We start from the raw sequence: 23,710 nt of genomic DNA, 5'->3' as shown, positions 1-23,710 counted from the left end.
TATGCTAGTAGAGAATTCATTCAAGATCTAAAACTTGCCAATGTGGAAGTCCTTTAAATCCTGCATTCCTTCTAATGGCCAACAGGGGGAGATACTAAGATTTCCAAATTATGCCTGGTTGTGTAGAGGCTTATAGGAAAATGACCCTTTTTCGCTCACTTGATGCCAACCTCAGGAAAAACTTTTTTTTTCTGGTGAGTTTAGGGTCTTAGCGTCCGTAACAAAGACATTATTAAAAGTTCAGAAGGAATACACAGTAGCAGGTGTGTGACTGAAAAGTGTGCAGTGTCCTTCGGTTTTTCGAGCCGAGCCACCACTCGCTCTACATTTGCAGTTTCAAACCACCAAGCTGCCAACCGATGATTTCCATCTTTTATATACAGTCTATGGTTTCACGTGGAGATACAGAGTGTGCCACTGAAGTTTTATCAGCTCAAACACAAACACACCGATTTTTTATGTATTTTGCGCTTTAGTGTGCAGCTTTGCTAATCTTTGAGTAAGAGGATCTTGCATTCTCTGTTGGCTGAGAACTTTTCATGACACGGTTCTGCAGGCATGTCATCTTTTTAACTTTATCCAGACGACCAACCCAGCTGTGTTGTTGAAGAGTGTTATGGCACAGCTTGGAGCATGTCCTCCGCCCTGGAGAAAGTGAAAGCTTACCACCCTTTCAGGCTGTCAAAGCTCTAAACCCTGAACTCTCACCTTTCCCCCCACCAGGGGCAGGATGTGCATCTTCCCGGTGAGGCTGTCTTTCACAGAGGCCACGATCAAACAGGTGCCACAGAGAATGACCTGCCGCTCGGCCCACTTGTGCAGCTGAGTCTTGCCCTTCCTGACGCTGAACATGCCTTTCAGCAAGGTCCGCTCCTGCTGGTCCGCATTCACTGGACGCTCTGGGAGAGAAAGCCCACGCACAGATGTTAGTGCAAATCTGCAGCAATCGATCTAATGCAAATAAACCCAAAGCCACTGCTGAGATAAGCAAATTGAGCTAATTAATTGCAAATGTTTTGCAGTTACGCATTAGACAAAGGTTCCAGAAAATGAAGTCACATAAGTACTCGAAGGTCATGATGATATCACCTGTCCGTTAGTCAGCTCCACAGTATAGCTATTCCAAGAAATGGTCTTACATCAGTGCTTAGGACTGTGCTTACTGAAAAATAATTCATTTGTTCTTCCACTAATCAGAAGAGAGTTTAAACTTTAAACTCCATTATTAAGCATCTATTAAATTAAAGCCATATTAGAGCTCTTCTGTTCAGCTCAGTTGGAAAGGTTTCTCTCTACTCCCTGCTGCCAACCCAACATATAAGAGGCATCAGTCATATTGATGAATGAGTCAGGGTTTTGTCACATTTAACTCCACTCTGCTCAGTTTAATTATGCCAAGTTGCACTACAGGTAGTCTTAGCTGGCCATTGCTGAAGGATACATCAGACAGCAGTGCTGCCGTCTCTGCCAAGTACACTCAGGTTAATAGCAGGTCAAACAAGCACAGAGGAGACACTGCCTCAGCCTCCTGTCCTCTGTTGTTAAATTTTCCTCGAACCAACTTATGCTGCCTCCCACTCGGAGGCTCTCGTTGGCAATCTGCTTTCGCTCTCTCTCGCTCTCGCTTCACGTCTAACTTGTTTTCATTCTCCACCTCCCCTTCCGCTTCACAAGGGCATCTAAACGAAATGAGAGCCCCCTCATGTTTTTCTTCGCCAAGGAAAACTGATAATGAACAAGCCAAGTGCTTCTGACAACAAATTGGCTCGCTGGCAGATCAATAGCAGCTCCTGATCCTTGGGTGTCCCTCACTCAGAGAGAAAATTAGAGACACAAAAACCTCACGGGGTCGATGACGGGTACAATGGAGGTATCTAAAAGGGGGAAAAACAGCTGGACTGTAGATAAGTGCTTTTTCTTGCCGCCTGTGGCAGGAAACTGTCGAGTCACGCTCTGCTTTAGTTACTCTGTGTTCCCAGAGCTTCAGATTAAAACTCGCAATTAAGAAAAACATCATCCCTCTGCAGTGCACAAATCAGCTCGATACAAACTGACACAGACCGACAGGATGCCCTCACAGCCTTCGCAGCACATCACCAGAAACAACCACGCTCTATATCCGGCTTTGTTAAGGCCCATTTGTGGTAATTTCATGGCAAACCTTTATAAGAGCACCGCATGCAGGATGGTAACACATACGCCCGTCTCTAGTAAAAGACAGAATTCCAAAACAGCCCTAAAACCAGGAAAATGTGGTTTCATCCCTGATAATATTGTCACCCCCTCACCATTTTCTTGTGTATCATCACATTTTTTTCCCAAATCAAATTTTTCTCAGTAACACTAATCATCTGAGAAAGAATTATAATTATCTGTGGATCTGTGTGAGAATCATCGTGCTTGCTCGCTGCAAGAGCACATTGGGCTTACAAAGGAAAATCAAAGTGCCTTGATTAAATTAGTTAACTGTGGGAGTTATCAATGAGAAAAGCGCCCAAATTATGAATACAAATGTGTGCATTCATGGTGCGAACGTGCAGGTGTCCAGGCATACAAAGTCACGGCACTGTCCAAACGCAATATAAAACATCTCCTAGCCATAAAGAGCCAACTTCTAAAATAAAAGAAACACACATGCTATCCCCAAAGGTCTGCGGGGCGATCAGTTGCTAAGGAAACAGGTTGTTCAAAATCAAAGTGTGAGTATGTAAGCCCTTATGATGTCTCCCTCCAAATCAATCCCATCCCTCTCACGACAAAAATGCTGACCGTTTCCCCGTGGCTCCAGAGGGGGTGGATGACACGGTCGTAACATGTTGCGCAACACTGTTTTCTCAAGGAGCAGGGCTGCAGACAGCTGCCTTCAAACTAATCATCAACCGGTGTCAAACGTCCTCCGGGTGGGAGGCTGCCAAACCTCAGGGACAAGTGACAGACCAGAGAGTGGAATGTGTGATTTCTCAGAAGTGTGGCTGAGACCTTCGCACAGCAAATTTAGTGATATCTCACTTCAGATCCAATATAGAAAAGTTGCCAATACGCACAACATTAACACTAACTCTAAATTCTTTAAGGAATACGTTTATATCACAGTATGCCAAGCCCGATGAGTAAAGAGTCAAATTAATTTTCCACTGAAAAATAAAAATGGATAGATAAACAAAGGAATGAGGTGACAAACAGAAAGGAACAAAAGGGGAAGTGAGAGACACGAATGTATAATATAGAAGGTGATTTGATTATTAAAAGAATATATATGGAAACAAGGGAGGAAGTCTAGAAAGATCCAGAGAGCTATTTGGGGAAAACTGAAGCCAGTATGCACTTACAAGCCACTTAATTAGGTACACCTTTTCAACTGCTCATTAAAAATCTCTAAACAGCAATGCAGTGGATTTACACCTGCAGACATGATCAACACGACCTGTGAAGTCCAAACTTAGCATCAGAATGGGGAAGAAAGGTAATTTAAGTAACTTTGAACATGGCATGGTTGTTGGTGCCAGACGCGCTGCTCTGAGTATTTCAGAAACTGCTAATCTACTTGGATTTTCCCACACAACCATCTCTTTTACAGAGAATGGTCTGAACAACAGAAAATATCCAGGAAGCAGCAGTTCTCAGTTCACACAGGCTCAACAAAACTGGACAGCAGACGATTGGAAACACACAGAGTGCAGATCCTTAAAAGAGAATAAAACTGGAATATCTACATACTTATGAGCTGGTATTATTATTGGTTCTAGGAAACTGATGAACATTTATACTGTTCTCTAATGTTTTGTAGGCCTAATGATTAAAGAACAAAGTAGCCTGTAGATGATTCATCACTGAAGAAAGGACAAGGGTCCAAACCAGGCAAAAGTGTCTGTTCTTTCCAAGGAGAAAAACTCTACCAGGAGTTTTAGTGTGTAGGTTCCTCATCTTGGTTCTTTCTATTGTTTTAAAATCAGTTTTTGTCCACATGTTGGATCATTTCAAGGCAACCGCCAAATACAATACTCCCTGTATCCCAGAGCTTTTTTGTCTTGCTCAAGATCGCATAGATTGCATTAGCATGCAGTAGGGGGTCAGTGGAGGCGGAAACACGGTCTGATTTGACTCAGAACAGCAAGCTCTTTTTGGCAGAAAATTCTAATTCAGCCCACCACACAGATACCTCCTCTAGGTGGTCTGTGTTTATCTCAATTTAAAATAACTGTTCGTTAAACTTTGAGCAAGAGTTTAACTCCTGACATCAAATAGAGCAACTGTGCAGAAAACCAGTGGAAGACACGCAGCTGAATGCCGCCTTTGAATACAGATGACTTTAAAACAGAAGATTAAACTGGTGTTTCTCCCTCAGTAAGCCGTCTCTCTTAAAAACTCGCCATGAGTCTAGGATGACGGACGTCTGCAGGTTTAAAATGGGAAAGAGAAAATCTTGGGAGGACCAGAACTTCATCTCAGAAACAGCATGTTTATGAGGAGCTGGCAAGAGCTTTGTCGCTCGGGGCAAGTCTGTGCAAACTTGGATCTGAACAGAATTAAATTTTTTCTTAAGCCTCAGTCCGACTGTTTCTCTTATTTTTGTCAGGGCAAACAATTTATTCCCTTCTTTCACACCGCAAAATGTCTCAAACCTTCACACACCAGTTCAGGATGTCCACAAACTTAATTTGGGTTTAAATTCCATCAGAAAGTCAGCATTAGTCAAACCAACAACTTATAAGGTGAGCTGACTCTGATTAATTTCCCTGTGAAGCAGATTTATTTCCCTCAGGTCTGATCCTGACAGCGGGCCTTACGTGAACTGTGGACAGCAGCTACAAGCCGCCTTTCTCAAAGACGTAAAAGATCACGCAGACAGAGGTGGAACACAGCCCGGGGCATGAACGCCAGAGCTTACAGCCAGCTTCATCTGCGCTGCAGCTGCACAGGCTGACACAAAGATCCGCTGGCCCTCAGGTCTCTGCGGTTGTTTTCACTAGAAGTGTTTTTTATTAAGTCAGTATTTAGAAAAGTTTACTCCCCTGTCCATGTTTGTTTTAATTTCATCCATGCAACACAGCTGAAGGGTGTGCGTGTATGTGTGTGTGTGTGTGTACAGTGGGTGTGGAGAAAGAAGGTCCCAGATGAGTTTCCTGAACATATAAGAGGAGAGTAAAGTTTAATAAATTACCTGCTGCATTGCACTTTGAACCTCTTTGGTGGCTTGAGAAAAAAGAAAATCAGGCTGTAAAGCCCTGTGGTTAGAAATGAAACTCACGTGGCAGTGCGTAGGTAGAAACGCACATGTATTCGCACCACTGTCTTATTATAGAAAGTCGGCATTCTCGTAACCATGATCCACCGTTTGTATGCCTGTGAGACAGTCTGAGATGAATACTTCTCACACTGTCCCACAGATTCTTTTGAATGATCTGAACAAGCCTGAAGACATAACTAATATCAAAAAAAGAGCAAGCTCACAGAAACAATTTTACAAGGGCAGTTCAGCGAAACTTAACAGAGCATCTTTTCTTTTATCAGTTTTCAGGAATCATTAAGAAGGTCATATGTGGATTATTCGAGGCTTCTGTGGAAAGATGTGCTGCTGAGGTCTTTACTGTGCCATTTTAATACCGTGAACATTATAAACAAAAGCCCACCTCCCCTGGTTTGTGATGATGATCCTGGGCTCATAAAACCAAAGCGATCTGCATAGTGAGACAATCTTTAATAAACGTGGTTTTGGGGGAGTTTCCATTACAAACGCTCTCAGATTCAGAGCCAGTAAGGTCCAGTAATGCAGACTGTGCAGAGCGTACAGCTGGCACGCTCAGTGTACCACATTAGGTGGTCTTGTAGCAGCTGTAGTCTTTACTGATGGATCACAGTTTCACTCATCTGCTTAGTCAGATCGTTACCACAACAACGGTTGTTAGGCAAACAGACACCTGGAGGAAGACACACAAGGCCATCGACGCTGTAACTTTTTTTTTTGTTGTTGTTTGGTTTGTTTGAGGTTTTTTTTACTTTTTGTCTTAACTTGAGTTTTGTGCATACTGCCTTAAAAATGTGAGTAAGTTGCTCTCGGCTTGATTTGATAAGTCCTCATGAGTTGAGACATTGCAAAGCTAGTTACAGTAAGGATGCAAGGAGAAATGAGAAATATAAATGCGGTCAACCATTCAAAGCAACAGACAGTGCACGTTGGGGGAGTCATGGCAGGGTGGTGTGGGTGGAGATAAGCATCAGGGGTGATTTTTGACAGAAGGATAGCAGCAAGGTTGAAAGAGATGTTTTACAAGGCCGTAGTGAGTGTTAAGATTTTTAATTTGGAGTGAGCAAAATGGACAAGATTAGAAATGAGTAGGTCAGAGGAACAGATCAGGTTGAGCAGCTTGGAGACAAAGTCAGAGAGGCAAAGTCTGAGATTGATTGGACATGTGCAAATAAGGGATAGTGGATATACTGGATGAAGGATGCTGAAAATGGAGCTGCCATGCAGAAGGAAAAAGAAGAAGAGCACATAGATTCATGGGTGTGGTTAGGAAGGACATGCAGACGGCTGGTGTCACAGAGGAGGATGCTTGGCATTGGGTGAGATGGAGGCAGGTGATCTGCTGTAGTGAGCCCTTAACGGAGCAGCCAAAAGAAGAAGAAAAAGAAAAAAAGAAGAAATTATTAAGTTAAGTTACATTAAGCCATTGAATTGAACCTGCACACTGTTCCAGACTTGATTTACTTTTCTCAGTTTAAACCTGCAGAGTCAGTACAGAGACGACCAGTGACGCTGCTCCCAGTGACAGTTACATAAACTGCTGTATAAGCCAAGTCTATGGGGATGGGGGCTGAATTCAATGCATTTCAATCCTAAACCCCGTAACAGACAGAACCGCTTTCACAATGGACAAAAATAATTTTTACTCTCGTCGCACTAGAGGATAAACAAGATAGCACCCTCTGTACAAGTAGCTAAAAATCATAGCTGCATTAATCTTTTAAGCATTTGCTGGATGACAAGTAGTTGCAAACACCAGGTATTCAAAAGGGGTTGCCCAATGCTTGAGGGCGTAGCACACTCAACCTTTGCACAACCCCTTTCGATTGCAAGACAGCTGAGAGAGGCAACCAATCTCCAGACAGACATGGTCTGACTCAGACTGACTGCCTTGACTGGCAAAGGCTGGCAAATAATTGCTGTGTACTTCATAAATGCAGACCTACTCGCAACACATTGCAACAGTCTGAGCCAATCTGAGTACAACTCAGACACGTCATCATTCCTGTCTGATTGCCTTGTCGCTTGTCTTTATTGCCATCTTGACACAGCAAAGTCACAGCAACTGTGACTGGTCTCGCCTTCGAAGTAACCGTTTGCTCCAACCAATGTTTTCCCTAGTGTGACTGTAACATAATGTGAACATATTAAAAGGTATACGGCAACTTTCCATCATGTCTTTCTTACAAAAAAAGGCAGAATCCCTGAAGAGTTTGAACTTTCTAGAAATGCATCATGGGAAGTATGCAAGTTTTGCCTTTTAGAACAAAACTCTAATGAATTGAGTGAAATTTCATGTGTTCACTCACTTAACTGCAGTGGAGTTTCCTGAAGTTAAAAGAATTTAAAGTAAAAAAGAAAAACATTTTATTTACACTTTTCTAGATCACAAAGCGCTTCACAATAAAAATGCTACAGCACTAAAACAAAAAGTTACTTAAAAGTTTAACATTTTAAAAAGCTGACTTTTTAGCTAGTTGAAAAATTGGTGAAAAAAGTGGTTAATTTTAAATTACGTAAATTAGAAAAGATGAGTTGGTCTGATTAAATCTCTGCACCTGTGCTGTGAGTTAAAATAAAAAGACAGGGTTCTCTGTTACCAGCCAAAGAATTAAATGCAACGGTAAAGCTTGCTACTTAAGTTATTTTAATTCTTCATAAGAAACCTGTACGTGAACAGAAGAGGTGACTTGCCCATTTTATAGATATCTGTCATTTGCTGACATCATTTGTGTCCCCACAACAAACTCAAAGCTTTATTACCAGCTGTCACTTTAGCAGTTTAGCAGGTATTTCACGGCCAAATCAAGTTGTCCTCTTGGCCTGTACTGGGCATTAAACGAGCCTGAAAACCAGTCATGTCTTGTCCCTGGTTCTCTTTTCCCATGAGTCGACAAAAGGAGGCAGGAAGTCTCCAAGGGGCCTGGCTAGACTCTACCCAGTGTGGCCTGATTGCTGATAGTAGCCAAGATCTGACCAGTTCTCATGTTGACAAGAAGAAAACAACAGTGGGCCTCTGGACACATGAGGACTACCAATAAGACTCAGGCCAGAGTGATCTTAAGATCCGTCAGCTAAAAAAAACCCCAACATCATTTAAAAAGAAGCTAGCAAAAGAAAAAAAATGTACAGCTTAAATATCCTGATCTGAGGGCTGATTATCAAACTGAAACTATATACAATAAAAGGTCTAGGACTCAAAATATCGATTTTTTTCCACGGGGCATCGAAACCGTTAAAAGCATCACAATAATTATTAATGGTGTTCTAAACATTTTTAGGATAAAAGAAAACTGGGCGTCACCGTTCTGTTTCACATGCATCACAAACTAATTATATCTGTTGCTAAGACTTCATGGTGAGTTTGATTTGTTTAACTTTCCTCATCTGTCACTCATCAACCGCAGAACTTCCATACAGAGCAGATTACGTTTGTCTGTAGAGTGTATTTCAGTCACTACAGCAGTCCTGCACTTCACTCTGAGGAGAGCTATGTGCCTGATGTGGGAGGAAGTGCATGTGAACCCTTTAGACACTGTGGTTTACCCAGTCTTGCTCTTTCTCTGGATACGTGAGCAGTTCAAAGCCCAAGCTTAAGTTCCACTGACTCAGCGGGAACATCCGCTGGTTGAAACTCATTATAGCACACCAATCACCATTTATGCTAAAAGGAAAATCCCTAACTGCAACTACTGTATGAGTATTAATAGAGCAGCCTTCAAACGGGAAGACTGAGAGAGGTTTTAGGTGAGCAGCGCTTAGATGCGTTCACAAATTCGTCACTGGTTTCTCCAGAGTCGCATCCATTCTGGTGCCGCATTAATCACAAAGACACAGGGACACTTAGTCACTCCAGACCTCAGGTCAATGAAGCATACAACACCACAGGATGAATGATGGTCAGTAATCCATCATGAGGCCATGACTGACGTGTTTATCTTAGACTGTACTGAAGACTGGAGGCAGCTTCAGAAGCAACAAACTCAGAGAGCCCTAAAACAACCTCTCTCACTTAATCCAATCGTACACACTCGCCAGAGGATGTGGCGAAACCATTTTTTGGAGCGTTCTAAGAATGTTTCTGTGCCCTCAGGTCTGTGTGCAGAGGAAAACTCGAAGCACATGCCAGATTCCAGTCAGCAGCAGCAGAAAGTGAAACCAAGGGCTGATTGCCGCTGCTGATGAGTACTCACCACTGTAGAAACGGATCAAACAGCTGAGGTCTGAGTTGGCGGCTTCTTGCTGCACTCGTACAGGGTCTGCATAGCCCATTGACGCCAAGTAGTCATACACCATCTGGAGCGGACGCTCAGAGGGATCCAGCCTCCTGCGGGACCGAAGGCAAGAAGATGAAGAGGTGTGACAGCGACAGCAACAATTATAAAATACACCTCACAGAATCTCAGATGAAACAGATTATAAAAGTAAAAGCTTCCCGCCAACAAATGCCACGATCCAGGTTAAACGGGGCACCAGACCAAGCTAAAAAAGCACTCCTGCCAGAGTCAGCACCACAGTTAGGATTTTGTTTCTTGTTTTAACACAAACTAAAAAAGAAGATGCATTCTTGCAAAATCACGCAGTGTCATGGGTACACCATCTGCTGCAGCAATGCTTTAGGTCTGCACAAATATTTAAAAATGAATTTCCGAGAAGAGGCACCTTTAGTATCTTTCTTATCATTAAAACATAGCCATTAGGGGTTTTTATTTCGACATTACGGTAAGTTTGTTGAAATGAATGAAAATGATATTAGATATTTCACTCTTAAACCATGAGTTTGAATTCATCTGTAAATCTCTCAGCTCTCTGTTAGTCACTGAAGCCTAACAGGATGAATACTAATAGAAGCAACCTTTCACATAAATGCCCACTGTCGAGCTGAGTGAAGGAAGCCCCGAAAGCACAATAGCAGCTGCAAATCCAGCTTTCACTTTCAATCTAAAACAAAAGCTTAGAGTTAATTTATGATCACTTAGTCTCTCACTTCTGAAAACTGTTTTATTTTTTTAAGACGGGTCAATCTGCCAGCTCATAAAGAGCTAAACACAGATCTTTTTCAGTATCTGTCAACAGGAAGACTTACAGGGGGGAAGAAATGTGATTAAATACTAACATTTAGAATAAACGAGACAGAAAAGTGCTTGAATTTCAAAAGATTCTTAACAACAGCTAGAGCACAGTACCCATGCCTGAGGACATGACTTTACCTCACTCCGCCTGGAAGATTTGCAGAATCATCTTGTTTGATTTTAGACAGCTGTGACATCAACATCTAAAAGCAGGATTTAGGCAGCTTCCAGCAGGCAGAGTGATGATGAGTGGCAGTCCCTATTGACCATTCACACTTCACACTGATATGCCTCATTTATTCACAAATCTTCCCACTTTGGCCAGTGCAGCAAGAAGCTGAATCGCTGTCAAATGGTGCCCAGCGGGTTCATCTGTCCTCGTGGAAAGTTATGCAGCCAACTATCATGGTGGGTTCTTGATTTAGTGCAGACATACCCAGTATTTCATAGATATATGAGAAGTTAACTGGGCCTCCTAAAAACACAATGGTACGGATACACGTGCGTTTTTAAAAACTAAAAAAAGCCTTGTATTGCTTCATCTTTCGATATTTTACATTATAAGTTGGTATCTTTTTTCATGTACGTTTATGTGGCTGCCTAAAAATAAAACTAAAATAACTGATCAAGCCTTCAGTTTTAACTATAAACACCAGCAACAAAAAATTAGTCGTTAGCACAAAAAGGAATAAACCGAAATGTGCAAACATATTAATTAGTTGCTATTCTTGAACTGTGTTTTGTTTGAAATGAAAATCAGTCAAATGTGTCAACTTGAATGTTAGATAGAAAGAACTTAGGTAGAAGAAAGTGCTTGTATGAATGGGTGAGACATATTGAGTGCTCGAGTAGAAGAGTGCAAGATAAGAACCAGTCCATTTACACAATAGACCGGTTGCAAGACCACCACAGACCTTACAGAGAGTGACAGAAAACCTTCTGGCTGTGTGGCAACAGTGCTAACCACTCCACCAAAGGGCTGTTTAGCTATTGCAGGGCAGTATTACCAAAAATTTCCTTCTGCCTTCTTCTGCTGCTAGATTAGGACAGTTTTTACCATTTCCCTTGATCAGGAAGCCTTTCGATTAATCAAGATTTTAACTTCAAGATAATGGCCCTGTATCACTTATCCTCAGGACTGAGTTGAGCTACTAGATCCAGCTTATTTTACATTTCTGAGTGAGCTCACTGATAAAGGAGGTCTTTGGTATGCAGCTACTAACTTACTGGAAATAAGCCAGTTAAGATGTGTGGGATCATCTCTTTGGAAATGTTCTGGAAACTCCGGTTATACCCAGAACATGTTGAAGGGATTGCATATCCCATCTGTCCTGGAAACTCTCATGGATGGAAAAGCCTCTTGCTGGGAAAAAGAACACTAGACTGCTTCGCTCACCCTGTTTGCACTGTGACACTGACAGACATAAGTGGTCCAAAAGGGGATGAACAACAGGATGAAAGTCCTCCATCAACTCTACTGCCTCAGTAAATTTATCTGTAAAGGGATTTTGTTGAACTGAAAATGCAAGCAGGAAAGAGCCCCGAACGTGCCTTCCTGTAAGCAGCACGTAACTACATGCTCTAAAAAGAAAATCAACAGGAAAAGCCGCATAGCTCACAGCTGCGTCGTATGCTTCACATAACCATTTATAGAACGAATGCATCTATTATCAAAGTAATGAAGCCTTTTTATGCACAGAAGGTTCATCCAAAAGGTCATAAAATAGGGATGAGAAAATATATTACTAAAGGACCGTTTGAGGACAAACATTACTGGAGTTCATATGCACATAATACATTTAACTTGTCTTTACCGTATGTGCTGCCAGTTTGTACAATTTATGTTTTTTTTAATTATTTATGCAGTTCTCCTAACTCGCCATTATCCTGTTTTTCTTTTCTTTTCTTTTTGGAAGTTGAAGACTTTAATATTACATTTAAATCCACTCAGTCATACTCACTGGCAGACCAGACTGCTTTACTGCTGGAGTATAAACTGAACCAACAGGGCCCATCCACAGGCTTACCAAAAGCCTTTCATTTATTACCACTCTGCATCCGTCTCCAGTGCCTGCAGCTCTCAGTCAGCAAAGATATAAAGACATTGTTTCATATGCTACTATTGGCTAACAGCATGTGAGGTGATTACCGACCTCCAGTCATGTTTCCAGCATAATCTCTGCAGCACATCTGTGGCACCATCTCCCACCAGTTATTGCTTACTAACACAATCATTCACAACTCTTTGCTCTAAATGCATCTGTTGGCACTTTGCTGGTTCCCCACATTTTTTATAAGATTTTGCTCTTTCTTATTCATTTAAAAAAATTGAACAGACAGAAGCGCTCAGACAGAATGAGCCATAACTCATTCAGGCTTAAGCTGTACAGCTGAGCTCTCGTTTTAGGCTCCTTTATGTCTTCACGTAGGTTTTCCAAGGGAAGCAAACAAGGAACTGAATTCTTCCTGGTCACGGACTAGTGAACCAGCTTTTCATCCTTTCACAGATCATCAATTACTATTTCGGTCTACGCATGTCTTGTACAGTGGTGAGAGGCGTAGAGACATGTTCCCTGAGCGTATCCTTGGTGGGGAGCTGTGGGAGTGCGGGATGATAGGGCAACTGCAGCAAGTGCTCAGTGGTGTGTTTACCTTCTTTGCATTAACTGAGGATGAGATTGTATTATACATTTTTAGCAAGCTCCCATTTCACGTGCTTATATTTGCATAATTCTTCTTGTGCTTTGATTTGTCTCTTATTTTCTTAACATGATTAATTGGTATTTATTTAATGAAGCTGTTGGATGCCTGATGCATGTGTTGGCCCCATCTTGAGTAGCTGATGTGGACTGAACTCTCTTTACTCTGCAGTTGCTGAATGCAACTTTGTCACCATGATTCGACATGATGTAAATTTACCTCACTAGGTCTCCGTGCAGTTGAACGTAAAGTGCGTGTCCTTTCTTCTGAGCGCACAGCTCCTCCACTGTGGTACTGGTGGAGCAGAGCACCAACTGCAGGTCTGTCTGAGGGGTGGAGGAGGCCTGTGTGCCAGAGGCAGGTGGCTGAGGGTCTACTGTTCCCCCATACAGACACACACAGCCCCGCTGGGTGTCCCCTTTCAGCCAGTCCCGCTCTCGTGATCCAAACCTGGTTTTTCTCGTCACGCAGCTTCGACTCCCGTTCCGCTTCATGTTGCGCTGCTAACACAGAAAAACACAGAATATTAGTCTTTCTCACACACAGATTGTAATCAAAAACATAGCATGAAAGCCAAAGGGCATCTGAGGAAACAGAGAGTGGTTCAAGATGAACTACACACTCTCCCAGACGTGCTGGGGGTTTAATCCAGCCACAAATCAATTTGCACTGGTAGTTACCAATTGGATAATCTTCATAGAAATGTTCGCTCTTCCCTAAACTAAAGTCAACCATTAAAGTTTATTCGTTCGCATTGAGGGTGGACGGTGTGACTGCTGAAGAGAAACCACAGCACCATTATTTTCACTAATCGCCCGTGATGACATTAGCCGGATGTGGAGTAGCCTAATGTTACTCTTAAACAGACATCAATGAAGAATAATCCTCTCCTGAACGATAAAATATCAGTAACAGCAGTTCTTGGTGAGGCTGGAGTTTATCACGTGGGATGCATTTAGATCTAATCAGTACAAAGAAACATATCAAAGGTCTGGAGAGCATCCGTTCTGGTGACAAACAGGTATCATTGCTGTTGTTTTTAAATGATGTCATCTTCAGCCTGCACTGGCTTCCATGTTCGATAAGCCTGAGAGTAAAAAGTGTGATAACTGATCGTTTTTGGTAGGGTTTTTGAACAGCATTGGCCACAGTTTCTCAGTATTTGGTACTGTTACTCAATAACTGATTTAATGACTGATTTCCTGTTAAAATAACGGTAATTTTATCTTGATTAATCTGATGAATTACTTGGCAAATCCTCTCATTTAATGCCCAACAGACGGCTTAATTTGTTTCTTTTCTTAGACTCTTTCTTTACGGTAACAAAGTCGCATCCTATATAAGCCTCTATTCTCAAGGTCAAGAATAAACATCCACACAATGGATCATACCTGGAGCAGCATTGCTCCAGAGGTTAGAGAGCTAAGGCTGTGATCAGGCGAACGGTTGATTTAAACGAAGAGGTCACAGAGAAAGTAAAGTGCAGATGTCTTCTTTGTCCGCAGCTGTGAAGGTGTGTCTGATGAAGCTGTGGAATCACCCCACTGGACTACAGATGTCCTGGGCACCTCCCCAGTATGGATGTGTGTCACTGTGGGAATGTGACTGAACAAGCTGTCCGGACTCAGAAGGAAGTACCTCTACTTTAATCTATATCTGAGACCTATAACTGTGAAAAGAATTCACTTACTCACCTTTCTGTATTGATGCTGACAGGCAGGTAGAAACTAATGCTCTGGGTGCAAACATCAAGGTGTTTAATACTTATTACCTATTTCATTGCAAATCCTCAAATACCTCTTTTAAATATAATAAACGTTTAATACTCACAGTCTAAATGAAATACCAGAGCTGAGGTTCTCTGTATGTACGCGCGTGTCTCTTGCTTTGGGGACTTGCGTGTCATTACTCATCATGTCTTCCCCTAAAAATTTCTAAGAAAACTGTTCAGCAGCGGGCCTGGGTATATGCGAGCTATGAGTGCCTGTAGTGTGTGGTCTGCCGCTGTTACCGGCTCCGGTGCATTCCTGACTGCCTCGGATCAATTATCAATTAGACGCGATATCACAGCATTTACATAACACTGCTGGGAAGGATGCGCGCGTATCCGTGGATGCACTTTGCCCTGTTCCGAGCACCTACTGCGATGTAACCACCTTGACATGACAGTTGTCGATCACTTTAAATCCCCCCCGGCTGCTCCCTCTGGTTATGACCTGCCTTTAGCACTCGGATCCCCGTCGCAGCGTGAGCTCCGGGACCACTGCGGCTGCCGCGACCCGCAGTCTGGTTCAGCCCCGCCTGGTGGACCACCGTGTCCGGCTGCCTGTCTATGCAAGCCCCGTTATCTCCGACATCACCTCCTCTCTTGATGCCCGTTCGGACGTTGGTCGCAGCGACCTCCGCGTTATTGTCCTCGTCCTCCATCGCCATGTGTGATCCCTTTTAACGGCGACAAAAAGCAAGCGATGTCCCGGCGCGCGACTTGTAAATTCCCACGGAGAGGTGAAAATTCATCCTGTGTCGGTGCAGCGACGCCATATCCCGACTCATCTGACTGCTGTCAGATAGGCCCCGGAGAGCTGATCAATAAACATGAAATGGGCGGGCTCAGGGTATTTATTATTCAGCAGCCAATAGGCCTTTCTGAAGGGGATGCTTCATAATAATGATGAGGCAAGTTTTCCCACTTGATGCAGTCATAAAAACACGAGAGGTGTTTGCAGGGCGTGTCATTAAGCGTTAACCCTCTGCTGCACCTATTCAATGAGAGGGGAGAAAGAAAGGCTCTTATTAGTCTGTGGATAAAACTTTTTTTTTCATTATCGTTAAGTAAATAGGGAGAAAATGTTTAAAAATGCATTTATCTGTTGGGTGTGTCAGACATGGGTTCATGTTTTTGTAGTGTCTCGTGATGGGTTTACAGTCTGTGTTTAAAAGCAGTTGTTCTGAGCTGTCCCATACGGTAAAAAAATATATTTTAAAATACATTTTGAAATATATTTCAAAATATACAAAAAATGGCCAAAAAATATATGTGCTAAAATACATTTTAAAATATATTTATATATTTAAAATGTATTTTAGCACATATATTTTTTGGCCATTTTTTGTATATTTTGAAATGTATTAATAAAATATATTTCAAAATACAATTTAAATTTATTTAAAATCATTCAAAAAAATATAAATTTAACCCTTCATATATTTCTAAGAAAACACATTCACATGTAACATCTGAAAGAAATCTTTATTTGATGTTTAAAACATACATATAGCATATCAATCAAGCAAGGAATATTCATTTTATAAGTTTATTCTCATTACATACTCAAACATTCTAAAAGAAACACACACACATATACATATATGTGTGTGTGTGTATATATATATATATATATATATATATATATATATATATATATATATATATATATATATATATATATATACACACACACACACACATATGTGTGTGTATGTGTATATGTGTGTGTGATTGTATGAACATAAGTCAGCATACTTAAAATGTAATTTCTTTTCCTTTTCCAGCAGTCTCAGTTCCCCCAGCTTTCACGGCAATCCTCAAAGCCCTTCTGGACACGCTGGGAAACCCCTTCCTTACCGCCACTGTAACAAACAAAAGTCACAGTTCTATTACTTTTATCAGAGTTAAAATAAAAATGTGATTTATGTTAGCTGGCTTCATTTAGCAAACAGATATTTCTGTTTATATTTTACGCATAATTTTACCTCTTTTTTTTCCTAGATGGGAAGTCTATCCAGTTCACATTACAGTAATGCTAACACCCCTTTTGGTCGTCTCTCCTTACCTTCCAGCATTCATAAATCTGTTGACCTTCTTTGTCTGAGACCAACCACTACAATGCATTATCACCTATTTGTATTGGTAACTTACTTTACAACCTATTTTAATGGTTGCAAAGTAAGTTACTTGTGCTGTATGCAATTTTAGATACACAGAAAGTCTTCACTTACTATATATGGCTGTCATAGTGTCCTTATCAAGGGCAGTTCTTCACTCTGCGCCGATGTCCGTTTTGCTCTGTCCTCCTATAAAAAGCATGAACATTTGAGTGTTTGACTAGTTTTAGATTTCCAAAAATTTGATATTTGTACAACTAAACATTTGAACTACAATATATGCTATTGAGCGATACTTTTATGGGTAATTTTTGGTAAAGAAACTGGTGACAGAGTTGTAGGCTTTTTAAAGTACTATTAGCTAACCATTTGAACTGACTTTCAAAGCTGATTACCTTTTAAATTGCTGTGGATCAAAACCTCCAGTGGGAAGGCGGCCATTAGAAGAACACGCACCATTGAACCTGAAAATAACAAAAACAAACAAAAAACAGAACAATATATAAGAGTCCGGTAGGGTAATAAATCTCTTCTGAAGCAATATAGTTCATTTTGGGTGAAAAACAAAACATTCCTCTAAAATATATATACTGACATCAGCAATCAACATCATGATTGTAATTATTTCCTTTTTAGTACATCTACTGCTGTTTGCATGTGTCAAGCACTACGACTGTATCTATGCATATAAATTCACCATATATATCCAGCAAAAATGTTTTGTTATAGTCAAAAGGAAAACAAACAAAGGCATTCAATCAGAGGTGAGAAATTAATTGGGAATATGAATTATAGGTGAACTATTCTTTACCTACTAGCAATCAAGCTTCTTTAACCAAGAAGCTTGAAATATTTGAATGTAAAATAAAATAAATAAATAAATAATAATAAAAATAACATGATGTAATTAAAATGCACAACTTACATTAAGGAAATCTGCATTTGTATCCACAGGCTAAAAGTAAAACAGTAAATGTGTTAGTGATAGTACAGGTATTTGTAAAAAAAAAAAAAAAAAAAAGAGGCAGTAACTGTGACTGTCATGGTCCCTGTGCCTCCCCGGCCAGCCCAGTGTGGCCACAAGTGTTTGTTGTTTTTCTCTCACTCTGTCTCTCCTACCTGTCTGCCTGGGCGGAGCTCTGATTGGGCTCCTGCCCTTGGCCCACGCACCTGCAGCTGATCTCGAGCGGATTGCAGTTCTCTGGCTCTTAAGGCTGGGGCTCTGAGCTGTTCGTCGCTGGAATATTGAGTAACTCTCGTTAGTATTGCCTGGCTTCCTTGCGATTCTACTGTTCCCGTGTTTGCCTTCGACTTACCCTCGTCTGTGTAAACAGGTTTACCTGGATCAGCCCTTTTGTGACCCCTGGACCCCGTGAGTAGGAGAGTGAGCTGAGCTGCTTGTGTGGAGACTGTTTGGACGAGGAGCAGAGCGAGTGCGAAGAAGTGTGTCTCCCCAGCCAAGTGATCCCCGGGACCCTGGTGTTTCCCCCCCCTTCACGTGTATATAGTGCACCAGTGTGATTAATAAAGTGTCGTTGAACTGTGCTACCTCAGTCTGCGCCTGAGTCCGTTCCACTCCCGTGACAGTGACGCTTCTAGTGGGATGCTAAATGCAGAGATTTATATTTACAGTATAATACTGCATGTACGGGTAACTGTGTTGTGAACTGTAACTGAATATTAGAGAATCTCAGAGAAATTAAATGTATTTATTTTTTGAATTTATCAATCATAAAACCGTCTGTTTTGAAGGCCTGTTACGATAGCGACTTTTTGTTGGTCGGTATATTGCCCCATAAACAATTGCGACAAGTTATGTCATTGTCATTTTAAGACCATTTTATGTCTTTGAATGTATAATCATAATATAACACCATAATAATGCAAGATCTACACACTTTCAATTGACAAACCAACATCTAATTCTTAAAGTATTTAGATCATTGAAATTAGGAATCAAAATATTAGATACCTTAAAAACTTGAATAAATAGTAAATTTTCTAACAAATAGAAAACAATGTTATTTAATGTTATTGTTTTGTTATCATTATATTTTATTTTTGTAAATATAATGGCGGATAAATTACATCATCAACAATTATTGAGGTCATGTACATGTATTGTGTGTTAAGTCGATATATCGATTATTGTGATAGGCCTACTGTTTTGGTATCATAACGAGCTTGTCAAACATGCATGACCACTAAACAATGTCTAAGCAGTAGTATTGGTCTGAATGACAACAAACATAACTAGTGTTTTGGAAAATCTGTTAGAAAACAGTTATTTCAATAATTATGATTAGCATGTGACACAGACACCGCATAAAAAACTACAACAACAAATACTTACTTTAGGAGGATGGGGGAGGGCAGCATGAGGTTGAGACTTTGACATCTGTAAAAAACAAATTCATGTATTACAAACAAGTCACTTAAAAATACATTAATGTGGCAGACTGTTCCCTGTTCAGATGCAGTGTATAAGTACAATCAGGGCTGTCACAACAATGGGGTGGGGCCAAGTAGCTGCAACCCTAGGTACAATGTGCAGGTATATATAATTACATATAATATATGTGAATAAAGCAAGAATCTGTTTAGGTTAGTCACTGTGCTGACTGATGCTTGCTAGGTTTATATGATTGCAAACTGCACAAAAACAACAACAGCAACAACATTAATGACAATGACAAACAAAATTACTTACATTTATGTAAATCTCACATTAGGAAGATCTGCATTCGATTTCATGGGCTGAAATAAATAGGCAGAAACATTACTGCTAAAAAAATAAAAAACAAAAACTCTAAAAAGCCTAAAAATGACTTAAAAAGCAAGGAAATGTGGAACATTGTAATTAGCGAACATTAATAAAGCATAACTGTTCTTTGTTTCTAACCTTGGTAAGTACTCTGTAGCCAGAAGGAGAGGTAGGATTTCTGTGAAAGCCAAATTAAATGTGAATAGGCTTTGATAGTTATTGAGAAGGCAGAATAATAAGAAAAGGCAAAAGTACGTCACAATATAATTAATTAAGTTACATATTTTGATTACCAAATTATGGAAGCGTGGAGCTGCCACCCAGGCAAAAGAAAAATAGAGCTGTATCACGTTATGACGTGAAATGTTTATTGTTCTAACATTATGCTTTTCATGTTTGTATAATATAATATCACGTTATTATAATATACATAATTGTCACGTTCGCACAATATTGTACGGACGTGATAATTATGTACATTTTTCGTACAATGTTGTTCAAACATGTTGTTCAAACATGATAGTATATTGTTAGAACGATAAACTTTTCACGTTATAACGTGATATACTTATATTTCTCTTTTGCCTGGGTGGCAGCTCTACGCTTCCGTTCCAAATACACGAGAATAAAGTAATATTATATGGGAAAAGGCACCTGCTAGCTTGATGATGGAGGCTTCTTAGACTGGCCACCCGCCTTGGCTTCTTGTCGCCACTCCACGAAATAAAGGTCCGTTTCCTCCATGCCGGCTAATTATTCATCCTCATTAAAATCTCGTATATGTTCAGTTGGCAGAATTGAGAATTTTACATCTTCCAACCACTTAATTAACGCGAACATAATCGGCTTGTTTCTTCCCGTCTCCTGTATCCGGCCGTTCCTCTCGCTGTCAGATTTCGCGCCTCAGAGACGTCGTTATTTTTTAAAAAAAAAAAAAAAAAAGAAAGAAAGAAACAGTAACAACTACTAAAGAGAGTTTTTGCACGTTCATTGCACATTTGTGGGAATGTTTAAATATTTAATTTTTATTAATTACTTTTCATTAGATCTTTATTTTTTAAACCATCGTGGCAATGCGCATGCGCATACACTCTTGCACGCAAAGGGCTTTGGAGTTGACGTAATGTCGCAATGCATTGTGGGAGCGCAGCACCATCTTGGCAGGTCACGAATCAAAACAAGATTGCTACGAACCATTCTGAAACGTAGCTCAAAAGAAAATGACGGTATAGAGACAGATTCTGTCCAGATGCAAAGAGACGGTACTTGATTGTTGAAATGTGGACCCGTATGAAATATAGCCGTGGAGTAGAAACCCTGAAGACCAAACCGCTATTGACTTAGCATGATCTACTCTCATACCTTGTCTGTGGAGTCAGAGCATACACGGCGCACCAATTTCGCAATTATAAATCTCTGGAGGCGCACATCCAATTCACCAAGGACTGGGTACAAGATTTGGCTATTTTTAAGCCTCCACGTTGTGAGTACGCCGTCATTCAAGCAAAGGTAAGTCAGCTTGAGTACTGCGAGTAAAATGCGTTTGATTCCCCCCAGCATTCAAATTAGTGCTAGCAAAAATTCATTCGTGAGGGGGAAATTACAGTGAGAACATGTAGAGGCTCTGTTAGAGGGATAACATAGTGAGTTCAGTGCATTGATGTGACATTTTCCTGAAGGATTTAGTTATTCTTTATGGTTAAAGAAATTGCCCTAATTAATTCATATTTATTATAAATAATCCTAATTACACATCTTGCTTCCTTGTTTGTGTCCTGTGTCACTAAAAATACATTCTGTTTTAGTTTTATACATTGATTAATGACCTGCAGAATCTGCTTGTCATATTAGGTGTCCATAGTTGTCACTTAAAGTCGAACTTTATGTTTTCTCCCTCTTGAAAGTGATGACATCCTTGCATTACATACTTTAGGTTCATTTTTTGCTGATAGGTTTCTAAAAAGAAACATGCAGATTTAGAATATAACATGCAGCGTTCTATAGATGGATACATAAAAACACTTTATTTGTTACATTTATGATAAATGGATTTGAAAGTAAATAAAACACATTTGTGTCGGACTTGGCTTATTAAAGTTCTTGTCTTTAAATGAACTTTGTCTGTGTGTGTTTTAGGTCCTGCACTCTTAAAGACTGAATTGCAGCATTGCAGCCACAGGTCATTGTGAGCATCACAGGGAAGGTTGAAGCCGCCCACTGCAGCTGTATGGCTAGAGTCGTGGAGACTTGCAGCCATGTCACTGCTCTTCTGTTTAATGTAGAAGCAACAGTGAGGATCTGTGGCACAAGGACTGTTACAGATGAACCTGCATACTGGGTTTTGCTGGGTAATATGACCAAGATACAGCCAGAGGTTGGCCATAAGATAGACTTCTCCTCTTCAGCTGCCCAAAAAAAAGGTTCTTGATCAAAACATAAACAGACCATTCGTTGTGACAGGTAAAAGAAGCCATCCTCAAAAAAGAAAAGTTCCACCTGCTACTGTGGAGGAGTTGGATCAACTGATGGGACAATATTTTTCCAAGCATAGTTCTGTTCTGAATAACCCATAATGTTTTAATTTAGGGGGCCATGTAAATACTTTGCATTTACTGAATATGTACTTACTAAATACCACTGTTCAAAAGTTGAATAAAGAAACAAAGAAATGTTTGCCTATTTTTAATTAAAAGCACTTTGTCGAACATCACATCAGTTACAATGTAGAAAAAATGTTATGTATAGTTTACAAATGACAAAATGTTCACATAAAATCATGACAGCATTTGTATAATATCACCCACTACTAGCATTCTGTAATTTACTGTCTCTTTTGAAAACTTATCACTACATAAACAGCACAAGACTTAAAAGTATTTAACAAGAGCATTTTTCCCTGGTTTTACTACCACACTGGGGCACATGTTCACCAAAACGCAGCAAACCTTTGCCATCTTATCCAGGAAGGTCACCTTTTTACCCTCACATGGAAGAAGTAATCTGATTGGCATGGTGGTATGTAGCATGTAGTTTGAAGCAGGGATTTCATAGTGCCCCATGTGTAGTGTTGGAACCCAGTCAGGATTTGTTTCATTCATTTCATAGGCTGGTTTGTTGCAATAATGCCAAATAATTAGCAACTCTATAAATAGAAGGTAGTTCTGCATGTTTGTTCTAAGTTTGTGCTATTGAAAATAAAATTAACAGGCTATAAATAATAATATGAACTTATTTAGAACTTACCTGAATGAAAATACTGGAGCACACCAACAGATATCTGTGGCTGGTAGAGAACTGAATATCAGCTCGTCTCGCAGCTGCTATCCAGGCTAGACGCCTTCTTTTGGTAACATCCAACACATAAGCTCCCTCATGATGTTTCCAGGTGAGGAAACAATGAAAAGAGAGCCTGTTTTCAAGCTTATTCCTTTGTCGGTAGTGCAATCTAACATTACAACCGACCACACAGCAAGCATTTGTTTGGCCTGCTAATATGGCGCCTTGACCAAAAATCCTGGCTACGCCCCATCCCGTAAGATCACGCTCCAGAGCCCTATTAACGTACGGATCTAGAAAGAAGACGCTGCATTTTTAACTCTGAGGGAGATGGAGAATGAGCCTATTTCCAAAACAGTGGAGTGTGTTCCTTTAAGTACTAAATTGTATATATTGTCAAAAACTAAAGTGTACATAGCAGTTGTTGTATCTTGTTTACTGTATCACTGACAGATAATTTCAAAGTCAATGAACGCTACATTATAGTGAGATATTGTGTAATGTGAAATACTGTAAGCAAATGAATAAACAACCTAATTCGTGATAGACCTTTGACTCTGTTTTGTTTGAATCCAACTGTTTTTTGCAGATGTGCATAAAACATGTTACTTTTAGTATTGTTATCATTATCATCATTATTGCACTAAATATATTTTAAATAAAGGATACTTTGATATACATTCTACTGTAAGGTTGGAAATGTATTTTCTTCACCCTAAAATATGTTTTGAAATGTATTTTGGTTTGAAAGAAATATATTTTCAATTT

General features: G+C 40.3%; 1 protein-coding gene and 2 long non-coding RNA genes across 3 annotated transcripts in view; 1 reads left to right on the top strand and 2 right to left on the bottom strand.

Moving 5' to 3' along the window:
• The window catches only part of phlpp2 (PH domain and leucine rich repeat protein phosphatase 2), a 39,569-nt gene extending 24,009 nt beyond the window's left edge, over positions 1 to 15,560 (bottom strand). Inside the window, exons 1-4 of the mRNA XM_085401915.1 lie at positions 15,238 to 15,560; positions 13,237 to 13,520; positions 9,439 to 9,572; positions 709 to 899 (exon numbers count right to left, since the gene is read on the bottom strand). Coding sequence (XP_085258041.1) covers positions 709 to 899; positions 9,439 to 9,572; positions 13,237 to 13,520; positions 15,238 to 15,450 — 822 coding nt within the window. The 5' untranslated portion in view covers positions 15,451 to 15,560. The remainder of the gene's footprint in view (positions 1 to 708; positions 900 to 9,438; positions 9,573 to 13,236; positions 13,521 to 15,237) is intronic.
• Positions 15,561 to 16,458: 898 nt separating this feature from the next.
• On the bottom strand, positions 16,459 to 20,588 carry LOC146678635 (uncharacterized). Its single transcript, XR_014910443.1, has 8 exons — positions 20,321 to 20,588; positions 19,805 to 19,844; positions 19,613 to 19,659; positions 19,256 to 19,300; positions 17,828 to 17,857; positions 17,298 to 17,366; positions 17,017 to 17,091; positions 16,459 to 16,647 (listed from the first exon to the last, which is right to left on the bottom strand). It is a non-coding gene; the product is annotated as an uncharacterized LOC146678635 (long non-coding RNA).
• A 208-nt stretch (positions 20,589 to 20,796) lies between these two features.
• On the top strand, positions 20,797 to 22,335 carry LOC146678634 (uncharacterized). The gene is made up of 2 exons (XR_014910444.1): positions 20,797 to 21,175; positions 21,803 to 22,335. It is a non-coding gene; the product is annotated as an uncharacterized LOC146678634 (long non-coding RNA).
• The last annotated feature ends 1,375 nt before the right edge of the window (positions 22,336 to 23,710 follow it).

The sequence above is a fragment of the Rhamphochromis longiceps genome, linkage group LG1 (assembly GCF_057381845.1).
Source record: "Rhamphochromis longiceps isolate RC_006_pf linkage group LG1, R_longiceps_female_GT1.1, whole genome shotgun sequence".
Taxonomy (NCBI): domain Eukaryota; kingdom Metazoa; phylum Chordata; class Actinopteri; order Cichliformes; family Cichlidae; genus Rhamphochromis; species Rhamphochromis longiceps.
Note: the sequence above shows the minus strand (reverse complement) of the source record. Positions and strands in the feature narration are given on the sequence as shown.